The sequence below is a fragment of the Cnephaeus nilssonii genome, assembly GCF_951640355.1.
Source record: "Cnephaeus nilssonii genome assembly, chromosome: 17".
NCBI classification, from domain to species: Eukaryota; Metazoa; Chordata; class Mammalia; order Chiroptera; family Vespertilionidae; genus Cnephaeus; species Cnephaeus nilssonii.
In genome coordinates this window covers 8,893,718-8,911,727 of record NC_137088.1, presented here as the reverse complement: position 1 = coordinate 8,911,727, position 18,010 = coordinate 8,893,718, and the positions used below count along the sequence as shown (strand labels likewise).

At 41.3% G+C, this 18,010-nt stretch overlaps 1 protein-coding gene across 1 annotated transcript in view; it reads right to left on the bottom strand.

Moving 5' to 3' along the window:
• Nucleotides 1-1,553: 1,553 nt before the first annotated feature.
• The window catches only part of ABHD5 (abhydrolase domain containing 5, lysophosphatidic acid acyltransferase), a 28,110-nt gene continuing 11,653 nt past the window's right edge, over nucleotides 1,554-18,010 (bottom strand). The window contains exons 3-7 of the mRNA XM_079795080.1: nucleotides 15,236-15,608; nucleotides 8,415-8,569; nucleotides 6,776-6,887; nucleotides 4,254-4,440; nucleotides 1,554-1,902 (exon numbers count right to left, since the gene is read on the bottom strand). Of these exons, the coding sequence (XP_079651206.1) occupies nucleotides 1,813-1,902; nucleotides 4,254-4,440; nucleotides 6,776-6,887; nucleotides 8,415-8,569; nucleotides 15,236-15,608 (917 nt within the window). The 3' untranslated portion in view covers nucleotides 1,554-1,812. The remainder of the gene's footprint in view (nucleotides 1,903-4,253; nucleotides 4,441-6,775; nucleotides 6,888-8,414; nucleotides 8,570-15,235; nucleotides 15,609-18,010) is intronic.

Genomic DNA, 18,010 nt, shown 5'->3' with positions numbered 1-18,010 from the left:
GGACATGTCTTGGCTCTTACCTTTGGCACTAACCTACTTAATCTGACAAGTGAGACAAATTCATTGGGAACCTATCTGTTTTGCTTCAGTGTAATCTGTATATATTGCCTATTCTTTTGTAGGGAAAATAATGTTGAAAACATTCAATCTTTTTGGCAGTTTATCAACAAATGTTACAACCTTATGTTTAACAAACAGAAAATTCCTAATTAACCATTTAAAAAATGCAATAGTCAAAACCATGAAATCATTATTTGCTCTAGGTTACTGTTTTTATTTCCATAACCACCTTTCTGCTAGACAAGAACATTAGCAAAACCTGAGTCAGAAATGCCGTGTCCGTGACAATCCTGTTCTGTTTTCTTCTTCGAAGGGTCTTCTCAGCAGCTAGTTACCACATGGAGCTTTTTCACAGTTTCAGAGGTTCTCATTTTAAAACAGCAAAAAAGTACTACATTTGATGGCAGTTGTTAAATAGTTCAATCAACCTTACAGAATTTTAGTATAAATTCAAGCATGTAAATTAACACAAAACTTAAAAAAAAAACACCAAACAAACCCAAGTGCTAGCTCATCTCTGGTGCCATGAGATGTAACAGCACTATCTATTTTATATTTAGTGGTAAAAATATAATCCAGTTTTAGCACCGATCTATAAGATTACATGTTAATGAAAAGATACGATTTGGCTTACTGGAAGGTAACAGTCCTACTATCCCTCAGTGAGGAAACTGTTCACTTTGCTGCATCCTGGCTCACAGAAAAGACTCATATTATGTGAGGAAGAAGGACAGCCTTTGTCAAGGCTTTTCAGTTCTTGGATCACCTAAGTCAGTGGTCGGCAAACCACGGCTAGCGAGCCACATGCGGCTCTTTGGCCCCTTGAATGTTCTAATGCCACTTCTTCAAAATAGACTCGCCCAGGCCGAAAACTGACTTCTGCGTGTGGGCCACGAAGTTTCAATCGCACTGTTCGTGCGCGCCGCACGTGGTATTTTGTGGAAGAGCCACACTCAAGGGGCCAAAGAGCTGCACATGGCCCGTGAGCCGCAGTTTGCCACCACTGACCTAAGTATTACTGTTGTGCTTTGCTGGAAGTGGAGCATTGCATCATACGTAGGAGATCCCCAGGAGTCACACTGCTGTAGATGTCAGGCTGGATCACATTTAAAATGCTGACCATGGCTTTGCAGCCTTAAATAGAGTACAGAGGAAAATCAGAAAAATTAATGCTAGTGATCAATTCCTATTTTTTACCCAAAATGCTATCTCATCACTCCATTTCAAAAGTGAAGTATTCTAAAAAGGTGACACATTTTTACATAAAAACACATTGAATGTTGATGCATTATATATCAGTTATTAGACATGGCAAATAACTAAGAGAGCAGACAAAGAAAATAAAGTGCACCTTTACAGTATAGAAAACATAAATACAGAGATCACTTTTTAAAATAGGCAATATAGACTGAAATATAAAAAGTGCCTGACGTAGCAAAGTTAGACAGAAATGAAAAAAATTTCAGTTGAAAAAATTACCATTTCTCAGTACAGCAGAGCGACAAACAACCTTTTATTAAAGCTATTAGATTCGGAGGCTCTTGTATATTTTGGCTTTGTGAGGGAGAAAGAAAGGCATTCTTCTAGAAGGCACTAACTGGTTTAAGTGTGCAAGCAGCTTCACAGAGAAAACAGGTGCAAAGTACAGTCAAGAAGACTGTCTGGTTCTGTTGTGTTCCTTACTCTTCACCGTGGACTGACTGATGCTGAGGAGCTATATCAGTCAGCAGGCTTCCCCCACCACCCAGGTGCTCAGTCCACAGTGTCACAGATCTCCTTCACCTTGTGGTTGAAATCGTCAGGTTGATCTGCATACACATAATGCCCTGCTCCAAGGATGGCCTGGGAAAGGAAAAGCAGGTGGTCAGTGAGGAAACGGATTTACTAAAGCAATGACATAAGCAAAGACACTTATCAATGAAAGTTAGAACAGCTATCCTCTCTAATAAAATGGTAATATGCAAATTAACCATCACTCCGCTACATAAGCCATGCCCACCAGCCAAGCCATGCCCACCAGCCAATCAGGGCGAGTATGCAAATTAACCCAACCCAAGATGGCTATAGCCACAGAGAGCAAGGTTTCCCAGGTAACAGAGCAAGCCAAGCTTTCCATAGCCATTGCAGGCCTAAGCCTCCACTCAAGCTACAAAGTTTCAATTATAGAAGGTAAACAAATTCAAACAAATGGCGGCAGAATGGAGCTTGAGAGAGCAGGCCAGAGTTGCCGGCGGCAACAGGGGAAGCAAAGCTTTCCGCACACCCTGGCCGGGCTCACCCGCTTAAGGCTACAAAGTTTCAATTGTAGAAGGTGAATTAACTGCCACAGAGATGGCTGCCGCCCCGAAGGGATCAGCAGGAGGCTTGGCTCCGCTCCAGGCTACAAAGTTTCAATTGTAGAAGGAAAATAAATTCCAGATACCAGTGCCTCCGCTTGGGTTGCCAGGGGGCGTGGCCGGCCTGCAAACCACCACAGGCCCCTTGCTCAGGCTGCCCCACGCCCCAAGGGAACCCCACCCTGATCTGGGACACCCTTCAGGGCAAACCAGCGGGCCCCCACCCATGCACCAGGCCTCTATCTTATCTAATAAAAGAGTAATATACAGATTGATCATCACTGCAACACACAATATAGCTGCCCCCATGTGGTCAAAGATCCTGCCCCCATGTGGACACAAGATGGCCACTACAAGATGGTCAGCAGGGGAGGGCAGTTGGGAGGCACCCGGCCTGCAAGGGAGGGCAGTTGAGAGGGACCAGGCTTGCAAGGGAGGGCAGTTGGAGGTGATCAACCCTGCACGAGAGGGCAGTTAGGGGTGACCAGGCTGGCAGAGGAGGGAAGTTGGGGGCAAACAGGCTGGCAGGGGAGCAGTTAAGCATCAACCAGGCTGGCATCGGAGTGGTTAGGGGGTGATCAGGCTGGCAGGCAGAAGCGGTTAGGGGCAATCAGGAAGGCAGGCAGGCAAGCAGTTGGGAGCCAGCAGTCCTGGATTGTGAGAGGGATGTCCGACTGCCCGTTTAGGCCCGATCCCACCAGGATCGGGCCTAAACGGGCAGTCGGACATCCCTCCAGGAGTCCCAGATTGGAGAGGGTACAGGCTGGGCTGAGGGACAACCCCCCGCCATGCACGAATTTCGTGCACCGGGCTTCTAGTATGTAAATAAAACACAGGGCTTCATCCCCCATGTGGGGCGTGCAGGAGGCAGCTGATCAATGATTTTCTCTCATCATTGATGTTTCTATATCTCTCTCCCTCTTCCTTCCTCTCTGAAATCAATTAAAAAAATAAAAAATAATAATACTCTGGTTTCTCTTCAGATCGCATAATGATGACATCAGATGAGTGTGACTGTCCCATAGTTGTAGGCGGAGAGGGGGCAGGGGAAACGGTACGAATCCTGAAGGGATGTGTGTGTGCGCGCGCACGGTGGGAGGCTCCATGAACTCTGGTACATGCTCTGCACAGCATGCTGTCCTTCACTGTCTGTTTGATATTCTATGATATTTATTTTATGAAAGCACTAAACTGTAATAAAGTAAACAACTTGCTTTTTATGAAAAAAAAAAGAAAAAGAATAAGCAACACTGTTCTGAGGCATCTAGCTACTATATAGGCTGGGGAAAAAGTAGGTTTACAGTTAGTTATTCGTATGGAAAATAATACAATTAATAAATAACAATTCAAGAATCAACTCTGTTTCATGTACTCACAACTGTAAACCTACTTTTACCTCACCCTGGATATTTCTATCAAATAAAGAATCTGAGAGAATAAAGAGAAAAAAAATCTATTGAGCTTCATTAAAATTTTAACATGCAAAAAAAATAAACCATTCCAAATTGACCACTAAGCCAGGGCCAGCAGATCAACTGAACAAAGTGAGAATGTGCTGCTTTGTGAGGTGGGACTTGGCCAAGGTGCTACTGGACCTACCCCTCTTCCAGTCTCTCCCACCTCAAAAACACTACGGCTCTAAGGACAGGCAAAGCCCTTAAAAAGGCAATTCACCGCCTAGACATGAAGACTAGTGTGGGTCCAATCCTACCCCCATCACAAGTGAGCCCAGATCTCAGACCAAAGCTGCAGTGCACAGCTCAGGTGTGAAAGCATAGGTGGCCTGAAATCTCACTGAAGGCAAAGATTAGAACAGATCTCACCTAACTGAAAACCCCAAAAAAGCCCCCCACTTACTATTGTCTTGACGTATGAATGTGGTCGTAAGGACTGGATGCTGGTGCCAGAATTGCCGTCTATGCAGGACCGGGCACCGTAGATCACCGAGACTGGAATGTCAGGGTCCATTTTGCCGATTCGCTGGAGCATTGGCCTTTTTGCCCATCCATAAGGAATAGTCATGTTTCTGAATGCTGTCTCACCACTTTAAGAAAAAGAAGAAAATCGCACGGATGACTTCTGGGGAGGAGCATGTATCCAAACAGACTCACATTAAGCTTCTTCCCCACTTAACGAAAACCTCAGCTTAAACAGAAATCAATTTAGTAGAAACTGTAAGGAACAACCCCACAGAAGATTTATATCTCTGTATACACCCTGCAGAAGATATGTGCTTTGTTGGATAAACATGGATGTCCAAACTCTAGTTAATTAAATAAAGCCAAATCAAAACTTGCAGCCCTGACTCCATGTTATTAAATGATTAAATTTCCTATGGGGACAGTTAAAATGTATTTTTTTCATTCTAACTTTTTTAAAATATAGAAGATAGCTTTTCCACAGGTTCATAGCACCAGCTTTTTATAGGCAATGGCAAAGCCTATACCAAGATAAGAAGAAATTAAAATTAAGCATTTTTTGTGTATTGGTCATATTTTTAACATTTGACATTTTAAAACCTTTCAGGCTGAGAGAAGGTGCCTCCAGGAACTAGCCATTTCTTAGAGGTGCACAGGACTCCACAGGGAACATGCCTTTGAAATGCAAATGACCCAGTGCAGAATCCTGCCTCTTCTGTTGGCCCAGACGTTCTAGAAGGCAATGTTCCTTTGCCTTACTCATCCCAGGACCAGGGAACCGGCAACTAGAGACTATCCCCCCATCCTTTGAGCCTCCCGAAATTACTCCACTGGCCAGTCCCAAATGCTAACCTGCCTGCTGTGTGCCTTTTCGGAAGACCCCATAAAGGCTCTGACCTATTTTCCCCTTGCTCCTGTCTTCTGTCTCCTGTCCAAAACCTGGCCTTTCTGTGATCCCTTGGAACCTACGAATATAATGAACTGTTTTCTTGAGTCTTTCCTGCTTCTTCTCTTGTAGTCATGGCTACACAACACTTTGCAAACTCCCAGGATAGACCCATTTTGCTGTCATTTCTGCTTTTCTTACAGTACTAGGCGTAATTTTGAACTGCCTTTTATGAAGACAAGTAATCATGAAATGTAAGTGAAGAGTAAAACACTAAGACCGTGTAGGAAAACACATGATGTATCTGGGATAGACCACTAAAAACTGTAGGAATAAGTCAATAAAGTGTGTAGACCTAATCTATCAGATCCTATTGCCTGAGTCACAAAACAATCTCTTTAGGACCCCAAACCTCTCCAGCCTCCCTCTAACCTACTTTATTAAAGAGTGAGACCATAGCCACACCTCAATAGCTTCCATAGCCTCAGTCTTTAAAGAAGTAGGTATACATATTCGCTGTCAAAAGTTAGGGAGGAAAAAAAGTGAAGGAGACTGCCTCTGCATCTAGCCTCTCAGCCTTTCACACTCAAGTCTCCATCTTAGCTAGGATGAGGAACCACTTCTGTGTTTTAAAGTGTGGGCCATGGCCCAGCTACATTAGGAGCATCTGTTAAAGATGCAGCCCAGAACGGCTAAGCCTGACTCTCGGAAACAGGGCTCAGGAATCACATTTTGACGAGCTCCAAGAACGCTGGTACACACAGAAGCAGGAGAACTGGAGCGCTCACCTTCACACTCCCTTCTTGGTCCTCAACCTACCAACTCTAGGGTCTTGTCTTCCGGGCTCTTCCTAGCTCCCCACCCTCTTTGGGCTCTGTTTTCTCCCCTGGTTCCTTGCACACAATATCCATATTTTTTTAAGTCTTTTTTTTTTTTAAAGAAACACCTGTGTTTGGCCTTCTTGCTCCCTCTAGCTACTATGCTCTCTCACTCTCTCTATCCTTGTAATTACTGTCAAAATACATGCAGGATCTCTCTTCCTCTACCCCCACCCTTTACTTACTCCTCACCCACTGCAAACATTAAGAGCTGCTTAGTAACGAGATGTGCAATCATCAAATGAACTAAAAAGTGCTGCATAGCATCTCCCCTGAACTTGGGAGATTGATTACTCTTAGCAGAGTAAAAGGTCCTAAGAAGATCCATGATACAGAAAACGATTTAGATTGCTTAATCCAGCACTCTTTTTTGGGGAGAACATTCCTATTCAGTTTGGGAATGTGGTTTTATATGAAGTCTTCTTATCTCTCAACTCTGATGATCTCTTAGAGATGCCTGAGACCAAGACTTCCTCAAGTGATCCATAAGCATTTTAGGGGAAGAAAACAGATCTTGCTTTTCAAACTCCTATCAGAATCCAGTAGTGTTTTACACAAAAAGTGCTCCAAGAACAGATGAGTAACTTAAGAATTAGTCATTTAACTACTGATAACATCTCCTAGACTATTAGCATATTTTCAAAAAAGGAAAGTCTAAACTATGAACATAGTACAATTAGAATGATAAAGCCTTACCTTGGAGTCTGGACATTACAGTGGTAGATGTATTCTGTCACAGTGTCATCTTCAAACATTGAAGAGTACTTCCGTTTGAAATCAGGCCTTAAACGCTGTACTAGACTTAAACCTATTTAATAAAAAATGAATGTTTTAAATTATCAGTGTTTTAAATTATAATTGACTTATAGGTTAATACAGAAAGTTTCAGTGTTTGCTTATACAATGAGCATTATATGCTTACAAATGTATATTTTATATGTATTCAAATGTGTATTTTAGGTGGAAAGAAACACATATCCTAGAAGCTGCTTTCCTCAAGTTCCCTAAGAAGAGCTCAAAGTAAGAATTAAAGTGTCCCATAGTGACCTACAGATGCTCTTTAATTCAAAAACATATGATTGTTTTCTAAGATTTGTTTTTGTAGGAAAATAGATTCTATTAAACATGGCAGATGAACAGAGCAGCTCATACCTAAAATTAACTTATATTTTTCCAAGATATATATATTTATGTGAAAAAATAAATTCAGGGATTCTGCTTGGGTCACTAGCAATACTCCAGGCATCCACAGTGGTCCGATGGCCCTGAGGGGAGAGCAGGGACAAGGCCCCCAAAGGAAAGAAGATAAAGAGCAGGAGCCATCATATTTCTGGGGCCCAGGGACTAACCAGTTTCCCTTTCTGCTATCACTGCCTATTATTCTAGCAAGGTCTTAGTTCTTTAGTGACATTCCTTCCTACTTCTGAAGGAATTATGCAGCTCCATCAAGAATTTGTATGATGTAGTTAATAGTCTACATGAGTGGTCGGCAAACTGCAGCTCGCGAGCCACATGCGGCTCACAAACTGCGGTTTGCCGCTCTTTTGACTAATGAGTTTGCCGACCACTGGTCTACATGACTCTCCATCACCACTACCACCTTCATGTGCAAGCAATAAATGGGAGGCATCCATCCTCTACCATTGTCTCCTAATTTCTTTTCATACTTTATTTTTCCCATAACTGCTACTGGTGTGACTCTGATCAAGTCAAAACCATTTACTACACAGACTCTTAGGTAGTTCAGAGGAGGTCCAGACCACCACCATCTGTGACAAAAAGGAAGGAAACTCCCTTGGCTTTGAGACTAAAACAGAGGAGCTGAGAGTCAAGTGAACCTAAATCAAAGACTAAGCACTGGTACCTCAAAATATGACTGGAAACACAAAACAAGAGTTCCCAAAATCTTTGCAGAAAAGAACTTCTTTATCTTCTTAACCCTCTGACATTATAGGATGAGAAAAGATTCTGTGAGTGTTGCCGTCATCTCCATGGCAGATCAAGTCAGGCTTCAAAATCTGCAGCTGGACATTATCTCTGCAGCTGGACATGATCTCTGCAGCTGGATATCATCAGCCTGACACGTGCTCTTTAATGCCCCCAACAGGTCCACAGAGCACTCCCCCCAGCCCAGTCCCTCAAAGACTCCTCATTGAGAAGGGTCTGGTTTCATTCATCTTTATGCATGGACTGGTACTTCTTAGAGGAGAAGAAGTAAGGTTCAGTTTTTCTCTTTGTTTTTAAGATGTTGACTAACAATGGTGATCAATAAATACTTCTTTACCGCTCATCTATAAACATTCTGCTTTCCTAGGGTACAGATCTAAACACTCACCAAAGGGTCCTGCAATCCTGAGGCCAGCTAAAGGGTTAAAGGGAGTCAATACTGCTCCCAGGGCTCTGATCCAGACTGGAATTGGTCTGTCTTGATCAGCAAGGTCCGGTCGCTCAGGGAAACCCCAAGGCTCCACTAAAATGAGATGATTTACCCTGTTGGGAAAAGAACAGATTTACATTCATTTGGCAAATTCACCCTAGTGTCAAGAATTAACACAATTTATGAAGTAAAGACAAAAGAACCACCTTTAACAACCTTCACATTACAGACAAGACCAAGGGCTGAATAGGTTCCATCATGTTCTTATCCTATCTAATAACAGGGCAATATGCAAATTAACCGTCACTCCGCCACAAAGCTGCGGTGCCCATAGCCACAAGATGGCGGCGCCCTGTCCTCTCAGCCTCACTGGAGTCCCCCAGTCCCGAGGGGGTGCCACTGAGAGCAGGCAGCGTGAGTGGCCTGGCAGAATGCTTGCTTCGTCACCCCGCGGAATGCTTGTGTCATCACCCCGGCGACGAGGCAAGTGTTCTGCGCCCGGCCGCGGATAGGCCTCTGGGCAGCGGGCGCAGAGTGGCCAGGCCCTGCAGAGAGCTACTGGCGCACGGATTCGTTCCATATAAACTAGTTATATATAAACTTTTGAGATTTGATAGGATTTGAGAGGATATCTAAGAGTATATGATACTGTGTGACTATTCTTGAGAAATTGTATTTGTTGTTGTTTAAGCTACACTCTGACAGATGACCACTCAGAAAAATCCAGTGGTTCAATCTTTCTCAAGGTGGACACTGCAGAAATGACTGAAGATTAATATTACACTCATAAAATAGCTTAGGAGGAGTTAGGAGTTTAAGTGGGCTCAAAATAACTTTAAATTGACTTTTCACAAACATAAGGATAATGTAGTAAAATGGGCTGAAAGGTACTTCCTAGTTTTGGATGCTATTTCGGTGAACAGGAGCACACTTACCGTACCCATGACATCATGCTAAACTTGCCTCAGATGCTATCCTTTCCTATTTTTCTTCCTTACTGACAAAAGAGATAGAAAATTTTCAGTCCAAACTCATATAAAATTGTTTCATATCACTAATAGTTTTATTTTTCCATCTTTTGAAACTGCTTCCTGATGAGAGAAAGCCAGAACTCTCAGCAGTACTTCCTTCCAGTGGCTATATGATATAGTAATTATAGTAATATAATATTACTATATTATATAGTAAATCACGCAGATCTAAGCAGAGCATAAGGGTCCTCCTGACACAGATGATATTCAACTGTAAACAAAACAGCCAACAAATACCAGCAAAAATCTCCCAGGGATGAATTGACAATGATTCTAAAGTCCCTCTCCTAAGTCATAAATGAATCAGAAAAGTAAAGAAACCAGTACACGGGGTAAAGGTGGCTATTATTCCTGATATTAAATGTTTTTCTCTTTTGCCAGCACACATGAGTCCTTTGTTCTGACTGCATTTTCTCCAACAGAAAGTTTCAGCACACAGACCCAGAGCTCCAAGGGCCCTTGGAGAAGTCAGCCCAATCTGCTGTCTCACAGATTTGAGAAGGAAGCTGAGATACACTGTGTGACCTGCTCCAGGACAAAAAGCTAGTGAACGTAGTATAAAGATTAAAACGCACATTTCCTGACTTTAGGATACTAACAGATGCCAACAAGCCATTGGGCAGAAGGCTCTCTCCTAAGGACAAGCTAAGCCACAAAAAAGAAAGATATTAGTAAAGGCAAAGCCCTTCACTTTTATCAACTCTAGACTGGTCCTAATACTATACTCTAGATTTCATAACACCAAGATTTGTAGAATGTAACTATGAATCTGCGTGAAAATGTGCGATGCAAGAGATTTCTATAGACCTTGAGTGCCTTCACTCATAAAAGTTCTATGAGACTATCCTATATAAAAGGCTAATATGCAAATCAACCGAACGGGGGAACGACCAGTCGCTATGATGTGTACTGACCACCAGGGGGCAGACGCTCAGTGCAGAACCTGCCCCCTGGTGGTCAGTGTGCTCCCATAGGGAGAGCACCACTCAGCCAGAAGCCGGGCTCACGACTGGCAAGTGCAGCAGCAATGGTGGGAGCCTCTCCCACCTCCACAGCAGCACTAAGGATGTTCGACTGCCGGCTTAGGCCTGCTCCCCAGTCAGACATCCCCCAAGGACTCCTGGACTGTGAAAGGGCGCAGGCTGGGCTGAGGGATCCCCCTCCGAGTGCACGAATGTCGTGCATTGGGCCTCTAGTTATTTTATAATAGTGTAAAGAAGGGGGATGGGAATGAGTTTGTTTTGTTTTAATGGCAGAGACTATCTCTGACATTTTGACTTCCTCCTAAATTCCTCTCCTACAGCACACATTGAGATCTGAGGAAGGGGGAAAGGTCAGAGGTCTGAGTAGAATTTATGAACTAGCCACCTATTTGAAAGTGGCAAAGATTAATGTTAAAACATAGTATTATTGCCCTGGCCAGTTTTTCTCAGTGGTTAGAGTGTTGGCCCTCAGACTGAAGGGTCACAGGTTCGATTCCAGTTCAAGGCACATACCTTGGTTGCAGGCTTGATCCCCAAGAGGCAACCAATCGATGTTTCTCTCGCTCTGTCTCTTCCCCTCCCTTTCACTCCCTCTAAAAATCAATGGAGAAAATAACCTCAGGTAAGGATTAACAAAAAAAAAGAAAGAAAAAAGAAAAAATGGTATTATTCACTATTGACTTACCTCTTAAAGAAAAAAATTACTCTACCCTAAAAGATTACTAAACTTTTGTTAAAATCTGTTGTAGGATCTTGCGCAGTCTGCTCTAGACTCTCACAGACCTGCTAACCCAAGAAGGAGGACAACAAAGGAAAATTCAAGGGAGGGAAAGTCAAGTTAAGTGATTGTTTTGGTTTTGCCTTAATTTTGGCTTGCCTGTTTACTACGGATCTGCAAAATATCATCTCCAGGTAAGAATGCCAGCTTAACAAATTATGCAAAGTGTACATACTAGAGTACATGTCCCCCCTTTTTTCAATGAGAATAAATTGCTCTAATAACTGATTCTGTGTCATCAGCCTAGCATAGTGCTTAGCACATAATAGATGATCAGTAAACATTTGGAGTATTGTTGTCCACATTTCCTTTCAGTCCTTGTCTATAAGGATTATAAATTTTGTAAAATATAATCAAGTAACAAGCAGAGGAGCTATCCAGTCTGGATTTCCTGGTTTCCCAGATGACATGAGAACATCACAATAAGTTCTCATATTAATCTTGCAGGTCGTTACTCACTAGTGGGTAGTAAAATCCATTTAGAGAGTCAGAGCCAGTCTGGTCTGATTGTTTTTTAATAAAATTATATAATGTGGAATAGAAAAATATATAAGTGTATCATTGCACAAAACTTTGTTTCACACACACACATACACATATAACTCATACTGAGGGTTCTAAAAATAACTGTTCCTTGTTTTTTATTGTAAGGCTTTAAAATGAGATAGACTGTGCAAAGTTATCACATAATAAATATAAATGTTAGTTACAGTAGCAAAAATAGGAAGACTTCTGGAGAAGAATTCATTCCAGGGAGCTGGGAAGACAGTGGCAAGAACCACATGGACAGTGAGTAATTTAACTTTCATCCTCCAGGAAAGCCTAACCACAGGTTTTGTATCACAGGTTATTATAACCCTGCAGTAGCCCAAGTTCCTGGCTATCTTCTCGCCTCCTTTTCTAATAAAAAGATCATCTCATTTGATAGTAGTTATTTGGTTTTAATGTAGTATAACTAAATTAGTATAGTAATCCAGACCCTAGCCTCTCATATTCTGCAGCTGATAGCATGATGGGATTGTTAGTTCACATCTAGGATTAAGGAATGGGTCCACCCAGATACCACATGTGAGTCATCCTATCAGACACCTTTGTCAAGAATCAGAGACTGATTTGAACTACATGAAAAACAAAGAACCAGCAGAGCAGGAACAAGAGGACAATAGCCCATCAGTTTTAAAACATAAAGAGGCACTCTTCTCCAGGTTAGTCATTAGAGTAGGTCCTGAGTTGGAAGATGGTGAGGTGATTGCAGTATAAAGGGCAAAGTGGTGGACAACACACAAGCTCTAACCCCTTGGGACAGCTGAGTATAAGTGCTACCAAAGGTATAAAACCTGACTTGCATGAATTTTAAGTTCTGTCACCAACCAGATATATTATAACAAGGAGAATATTCAGAGCAAGAACTAAAATGCACAAGGGAGTCTGCAGGACCTACTTATGCAACAAGGAAAGGAAAAACAAAAAAAAAAGGACCAGGAAGAACTCTAGTGAGTGCACAAATGAGCAATTCTCAGATGGAGTTAGGCCCAGGTATTTCCCATAGCCTCCAAGCCACTTGGGGAGAATGGGACAGGTCCAGAGCACAACAAACTAAATACCTCCAACTTCAGATCAAGTAGAACCACCTTTCTTCTCAAGAAAGGCTGAGAAGAAATGTTCAGCCCACCTCTGTAGAGTCCGAAGACAGAGCCAGGCAAGGTCAAAAGGTCAGATGATCTGAAAACCTTTTCCTGAAGAAGTAAAGACCAGTTGTAACCTACTCTGTTGTAACTTGTAAACACTTTCTGTTAGTTTCTTAGTGTCCTTTTCCTTAGTTTATAAGAAATACCTGAAAGTTGGATAAGACACATCTAGAGTAGATAGTTTCATACTTGCTTAGTTGATACTGGTAAAAGGTAAAATGAAGCATATTAAAAATTTTAAGAGTTTATTTGAGCAAAAACCGATATGAATCAGGCAGTGCCAACCAGTAGTAGTTAGGAATGCTCCACTGAGCAAGAGGAAAGACTGGTTGTTTGTGATTCGTTGTCCTTAGTTTTTGATTTCATAACCTTGAGACATTTACAGGCTTAGATTCTGGTTTGCTTACACAGGCCATGGCATTCGAGCCACATCAGTCTAGTAGCCTCCTTGTTTCATTCATTTAAAACTGGGCACCCACTATGTGCCAAGCACAGAGTTTTAACTGAACTTCATTAATGATTCGGGATATTTGAAAATCCAGAGAATCTCATTATTTTGAAATTAACCTATATTGAATAATTTAAGTTATGCAGTTAAGAATTCAGGATTGACTATTCAACACATTCTATAGAGTTCTACTCAATATTTGTTAGCAATCAGCCAATTTAAAAATGCTAATTATTTCAAGCTTTCTCATATTCATCTATTGCTAATATTTGGTGGTTCTTGGTCCTGACACTTTAGATTTAGTACTTTAGTTTTATTTCTAAGTATTAGGCACAAACACTCAAAGATCAATTTCTATAAATGTAGTCAGTCCAAGGCTGGAATCACTGGCTTTGTTTTAGATACCTATTCTGTCAACCATGTCATTCAAAGTATGTTGCTATCCTCTTTTATAGGTAATTTAAAAGTGATCATTCCCTTCTGAAACCCCTTATTTCTTTAAACATTTCACAACCGCAAGTGAAAATCTCCCTAACTTAACTAGCAGATAGCCACGAAGAGCCAGGATTCTAAGACTCAGGGGTTTCATAACCAGAGTCTGGCCCATGTCACCTCTCCAAGGGAATAAATACCACAAGAGAGACCTCATAAACATCTGTTACGAAACAAAGGAAGTCAATTTCCACAAATACCCTGTTGTCTTATACCAGAAAAGTATCCACTTCCTTCTCTCAGTGACAAACATGTGTCACTAAGAGTAGGACCCAATTAAAGGCAGTAATCCCAAACAGCCAACCAGGTGAAGGAAATTTGATTTTTTTAAAAGAACTGATCTGCCAGTTGAAAAAACTATCACTGTCTAGCACACACAGGACTATAAACTCTCCACAAAAGTCAAGTGTAAATGTTGAAGTTTAAATAAAGAATCTGTAGAGAAAAGTTGGCTGTCCCAGAGGAAGAAAACCTCCGGTACACAGGGCTGCTGCTCCACATGTACATGGAGTTATGCAATGGGCAGCCTCATGGGTGCATAAAGGCACTCTGAAAATGACCATCATCCAATGTCTCATTCACAGCCCTCAATGTCACAGTTGGTTGCAATTTTGGATTTAAAAATTAGTCCAATGAAAAAAAATACATTGGCAACCAAAAATGCTGATTATTATTTGTTTCTTTCCAAAAGATAAACAAAACAAAAATGAGCTTTTCTTCCATTTTTTTAGCACTCTAACATGATCTCCCCTCAGAGAAGTAACATAAATAATAGGAAATAACAAGAAAATCAGGTAGAGAAAGGAGGAGATGCTACAAAGATTCTGAGGCAAAACTTATTAAATGACTAGAAAAATAATTCTATAACAATAAATGTTAGGGCACAGTATAATTAAAAAACCCTGTAAAATACACTATGCAGGTATATTTCCTGTAGTTTAGAGGAAACTAAAGCTTAGAGGTTAAGTGATTTTGCTCTAAGCCAAAACATAGCACTAGTTCTTCTAATTTCTAACCTTCTGGTTTCCTAGTACAGCTTATTACAACCTGGAAAAACCTGCTGGATCCATAAGTCTAATGATAATAATAGTAAGCAATATCACAACAACTTTTATTTGTGGCTTCAATTGTATATATTCTAAGTTTAACAAATAGAAAGTCCCTTCTTAAGCTTCTATAAATGTGTAGCATGTGAAATAGGAAAATCTGACATCATTATTTCAGCTACTAAATTGGCCATTAGTTGTGACGTGTTTAGGGTCCTTTAAGAGAATCTGTCTTGTAAGGCTCAGATACAAACCACCAAAGATAGAAACTAGAGACTAGCACAGGTGCTTCTCTTGTGTCACCATCACTTACCTTTTTGGGTACTTCAGTGAGTAAGCAGCAGCCAAGAACCCACCCAGGTTGTGTCCAAGCAAGATCATTTTGTCCAGTCCTAGGGCACATCTCCACTCTTCAATGGATTCCACAAACTGATTCTCCACTTCTTCCGCATCATTGTCAAACATGGGTCTACTACTTCGTCCAAAGCCCAACAGGTCAAAAGCATAGACGGGTCTATCGGTGCAAAGATCTTCATAGTTCAGTGCCCAGAGTCCAAGACCTCCTCCAAAACCATGGAGAAGGACAAGTGGAGTCTTATTTGAAACATCGTAAGAGAACTTCAGTGTCCATATTTTATTTCCATTAGATATACGAACAGCTTCTTTTTTATATATACAGGGGACACCTAATAAAAACATAAAAGAAAAATTCTGCTTAACTTCACTAGCTCTGAGAAGGGAAGTATTCTCAGAGCAATCAGAAATTAATAATCTACAAATCAACTGGTTGCCATTCATATGATCTTAGCCTTTATTATATCATTCCTAAAAAAAAAGTATACATTTCACTGAAGCAAGTAATTCTGAACTATCATATTTTACATCTAAGAAGGACAATCCATCTCAGACAAGTCTCAAGTTCCTATGGTCAAGGTCTTTTGGCAAGTCATGTAGTTCTTCGGACTTCTTTCCACATCCATCAAATGAGAGTACTTTACCCCTAGAAATGGAGAGGAACTCAATATTCACTGAATCCATTATTTGGAGGTCTCTATCCTTGCAAACAAAACAAAAGAATGCCACCTTGAATTTTCTAACACTTGAAGATTAAGCATTGAAGACTAAATTGCAGACTCAAAAGAAACCTTTTTCCCTAAAAAGTAAATAATAAATTTAGGGAAGGATTAACAGTATCTGTATTTAAACACATAACTGAAATCTTAAGTCATTTCAGAGTTTAGAGGAAAAAAAGTGAAATGTTATGGTAGGAACTCCTCAGCATAAGTGATAATAGTGTTGAGTTCAAGTCCAAAATTCTCTCTGGAAAGTGCAAATCATCATCATTTTGTAGATAAAAATTCTTACTTGCCTTCAATGCTGTGAGACTAAATACTTTAAATATCTCCCAAAAAGACTAAAGATGAAACTAATCTGAAATTCATTTACATTAAATTATCAACTGAATGGCTATACACTTTAGATGTCCTCTTATTTATTTGATATTCACTTGCAGTGGACAACCAATGGAGAGCCAAGTTCACCCCCCTGCATTAGTCACTTGCTTTCATGTCTGATATTGGACCAGGGGCTAATTCTCACTCCTATTTGCATCCCTAGAACTTAGCAGTAGGAAATCAGTATGTTTGTTAAATGCATGAGGTGGGCATCTAGTACCCTTATCTCCTGACAAGAATTTCTGTTTGTTTTTGAACCTTTAATGAGGAAAAAAACAATACCAAGCTCAAGGACACTCACTGTGTTTAGTGTGTCACTGGGTCAAGGGTTAGGTGTATAATTAGCAAACAGGACAAACATGAACAAAGATACACACAGTTACAGAATGAAAACTGATGCCTGGCATGGTTAAGTCTCGCTTTCCTCATCAGTCAGCAGCATGTTGGGGAATCCCAAGCCGATGGGAACATATGTGCAGACTCTGGGCACTGCAGGTTGCCCTCCAACACATCCACCTTCAGCAGCACCTGGTACATCTTCCTCAGAAATTTCTCATCACGCTCAGACCCATGAGTTGGCCTTTTAGGCACCGCAACCAGATGCAAGGTATCAGCCACCTTGAAGTGCCAACCACACTCCACCTTGGATATAATACGTGCCATGAACACAGTCAAGGTTGAACTCCACAGAGTTGATGAGGACCTAGGTAACCTGGAGGCACAGGGGAAGCCACGCCCCGCCACATGTGAGCTCAGCAGTTTGTAAGAATTTTTTTAGTAAACCACAATGACATCTTTCCCAGCTTTATAGAGAAAAAGATTACCCAAACTCCTGAATCATTCAAATGCACAAACAAGAAAATTCATTTGTGGTAGAGTGGATGAAAAACATACATGACATACACAACAAATACCTGCACATACATACAAAACAATCATATATGTGAACTGCATCGCTTAATCCATGCCTCTAAATTGTATCAGCAGAATAGAACTACTGGTATACCATAAACACTATTGCTTAAAAGTATACCCACAGATACCTGGGAACACCTAGACAGTACAAGTCTGGGAGAATTACAGTGTCCATAAGAAAGAAACAAACAAAAAGGTTTCCACACCATTATAAATGTAGAATTAAAGAGTCCCAGAATACTAGAACTGAAAGGAATTTTAAGGATCCTCCTACCCCCTTGTTTTATAGGTAAACATCAAGAAGCTGAGAAAAGTGACTTGCCCAAGATCTTATAATCACCTGATTGCTGATCTAGGCCTAGACCAGGTTACCTTGTTCTGGTCCAGACCTTGTTCCATTCTACAAGACATGTGCCCTGTACTGGCTACAGCCCATTCTCAAAGCATAGTCTAGGGACCTCTGGGGAACCCCTAAGACTCTTTTAGGAGATCTATGAGGTCAAATCTATTTTCGTAATAATAATAATCCTATATAATAAAAGGGTAATATGCAAATTGTCCCCTCGACCGGAGTTCGACCAGGGGGCAGGGCCGGCTGGCCAACCGCCCACGGCCCCTATCCCCAGCTGGCCTGGCCCCATTGGTCCCTATCGGGGCAGGCCGGCCGGACCCCACCCGTGAATGAATTTATGCACCAGGCCTCTAGTATTTTATATTTG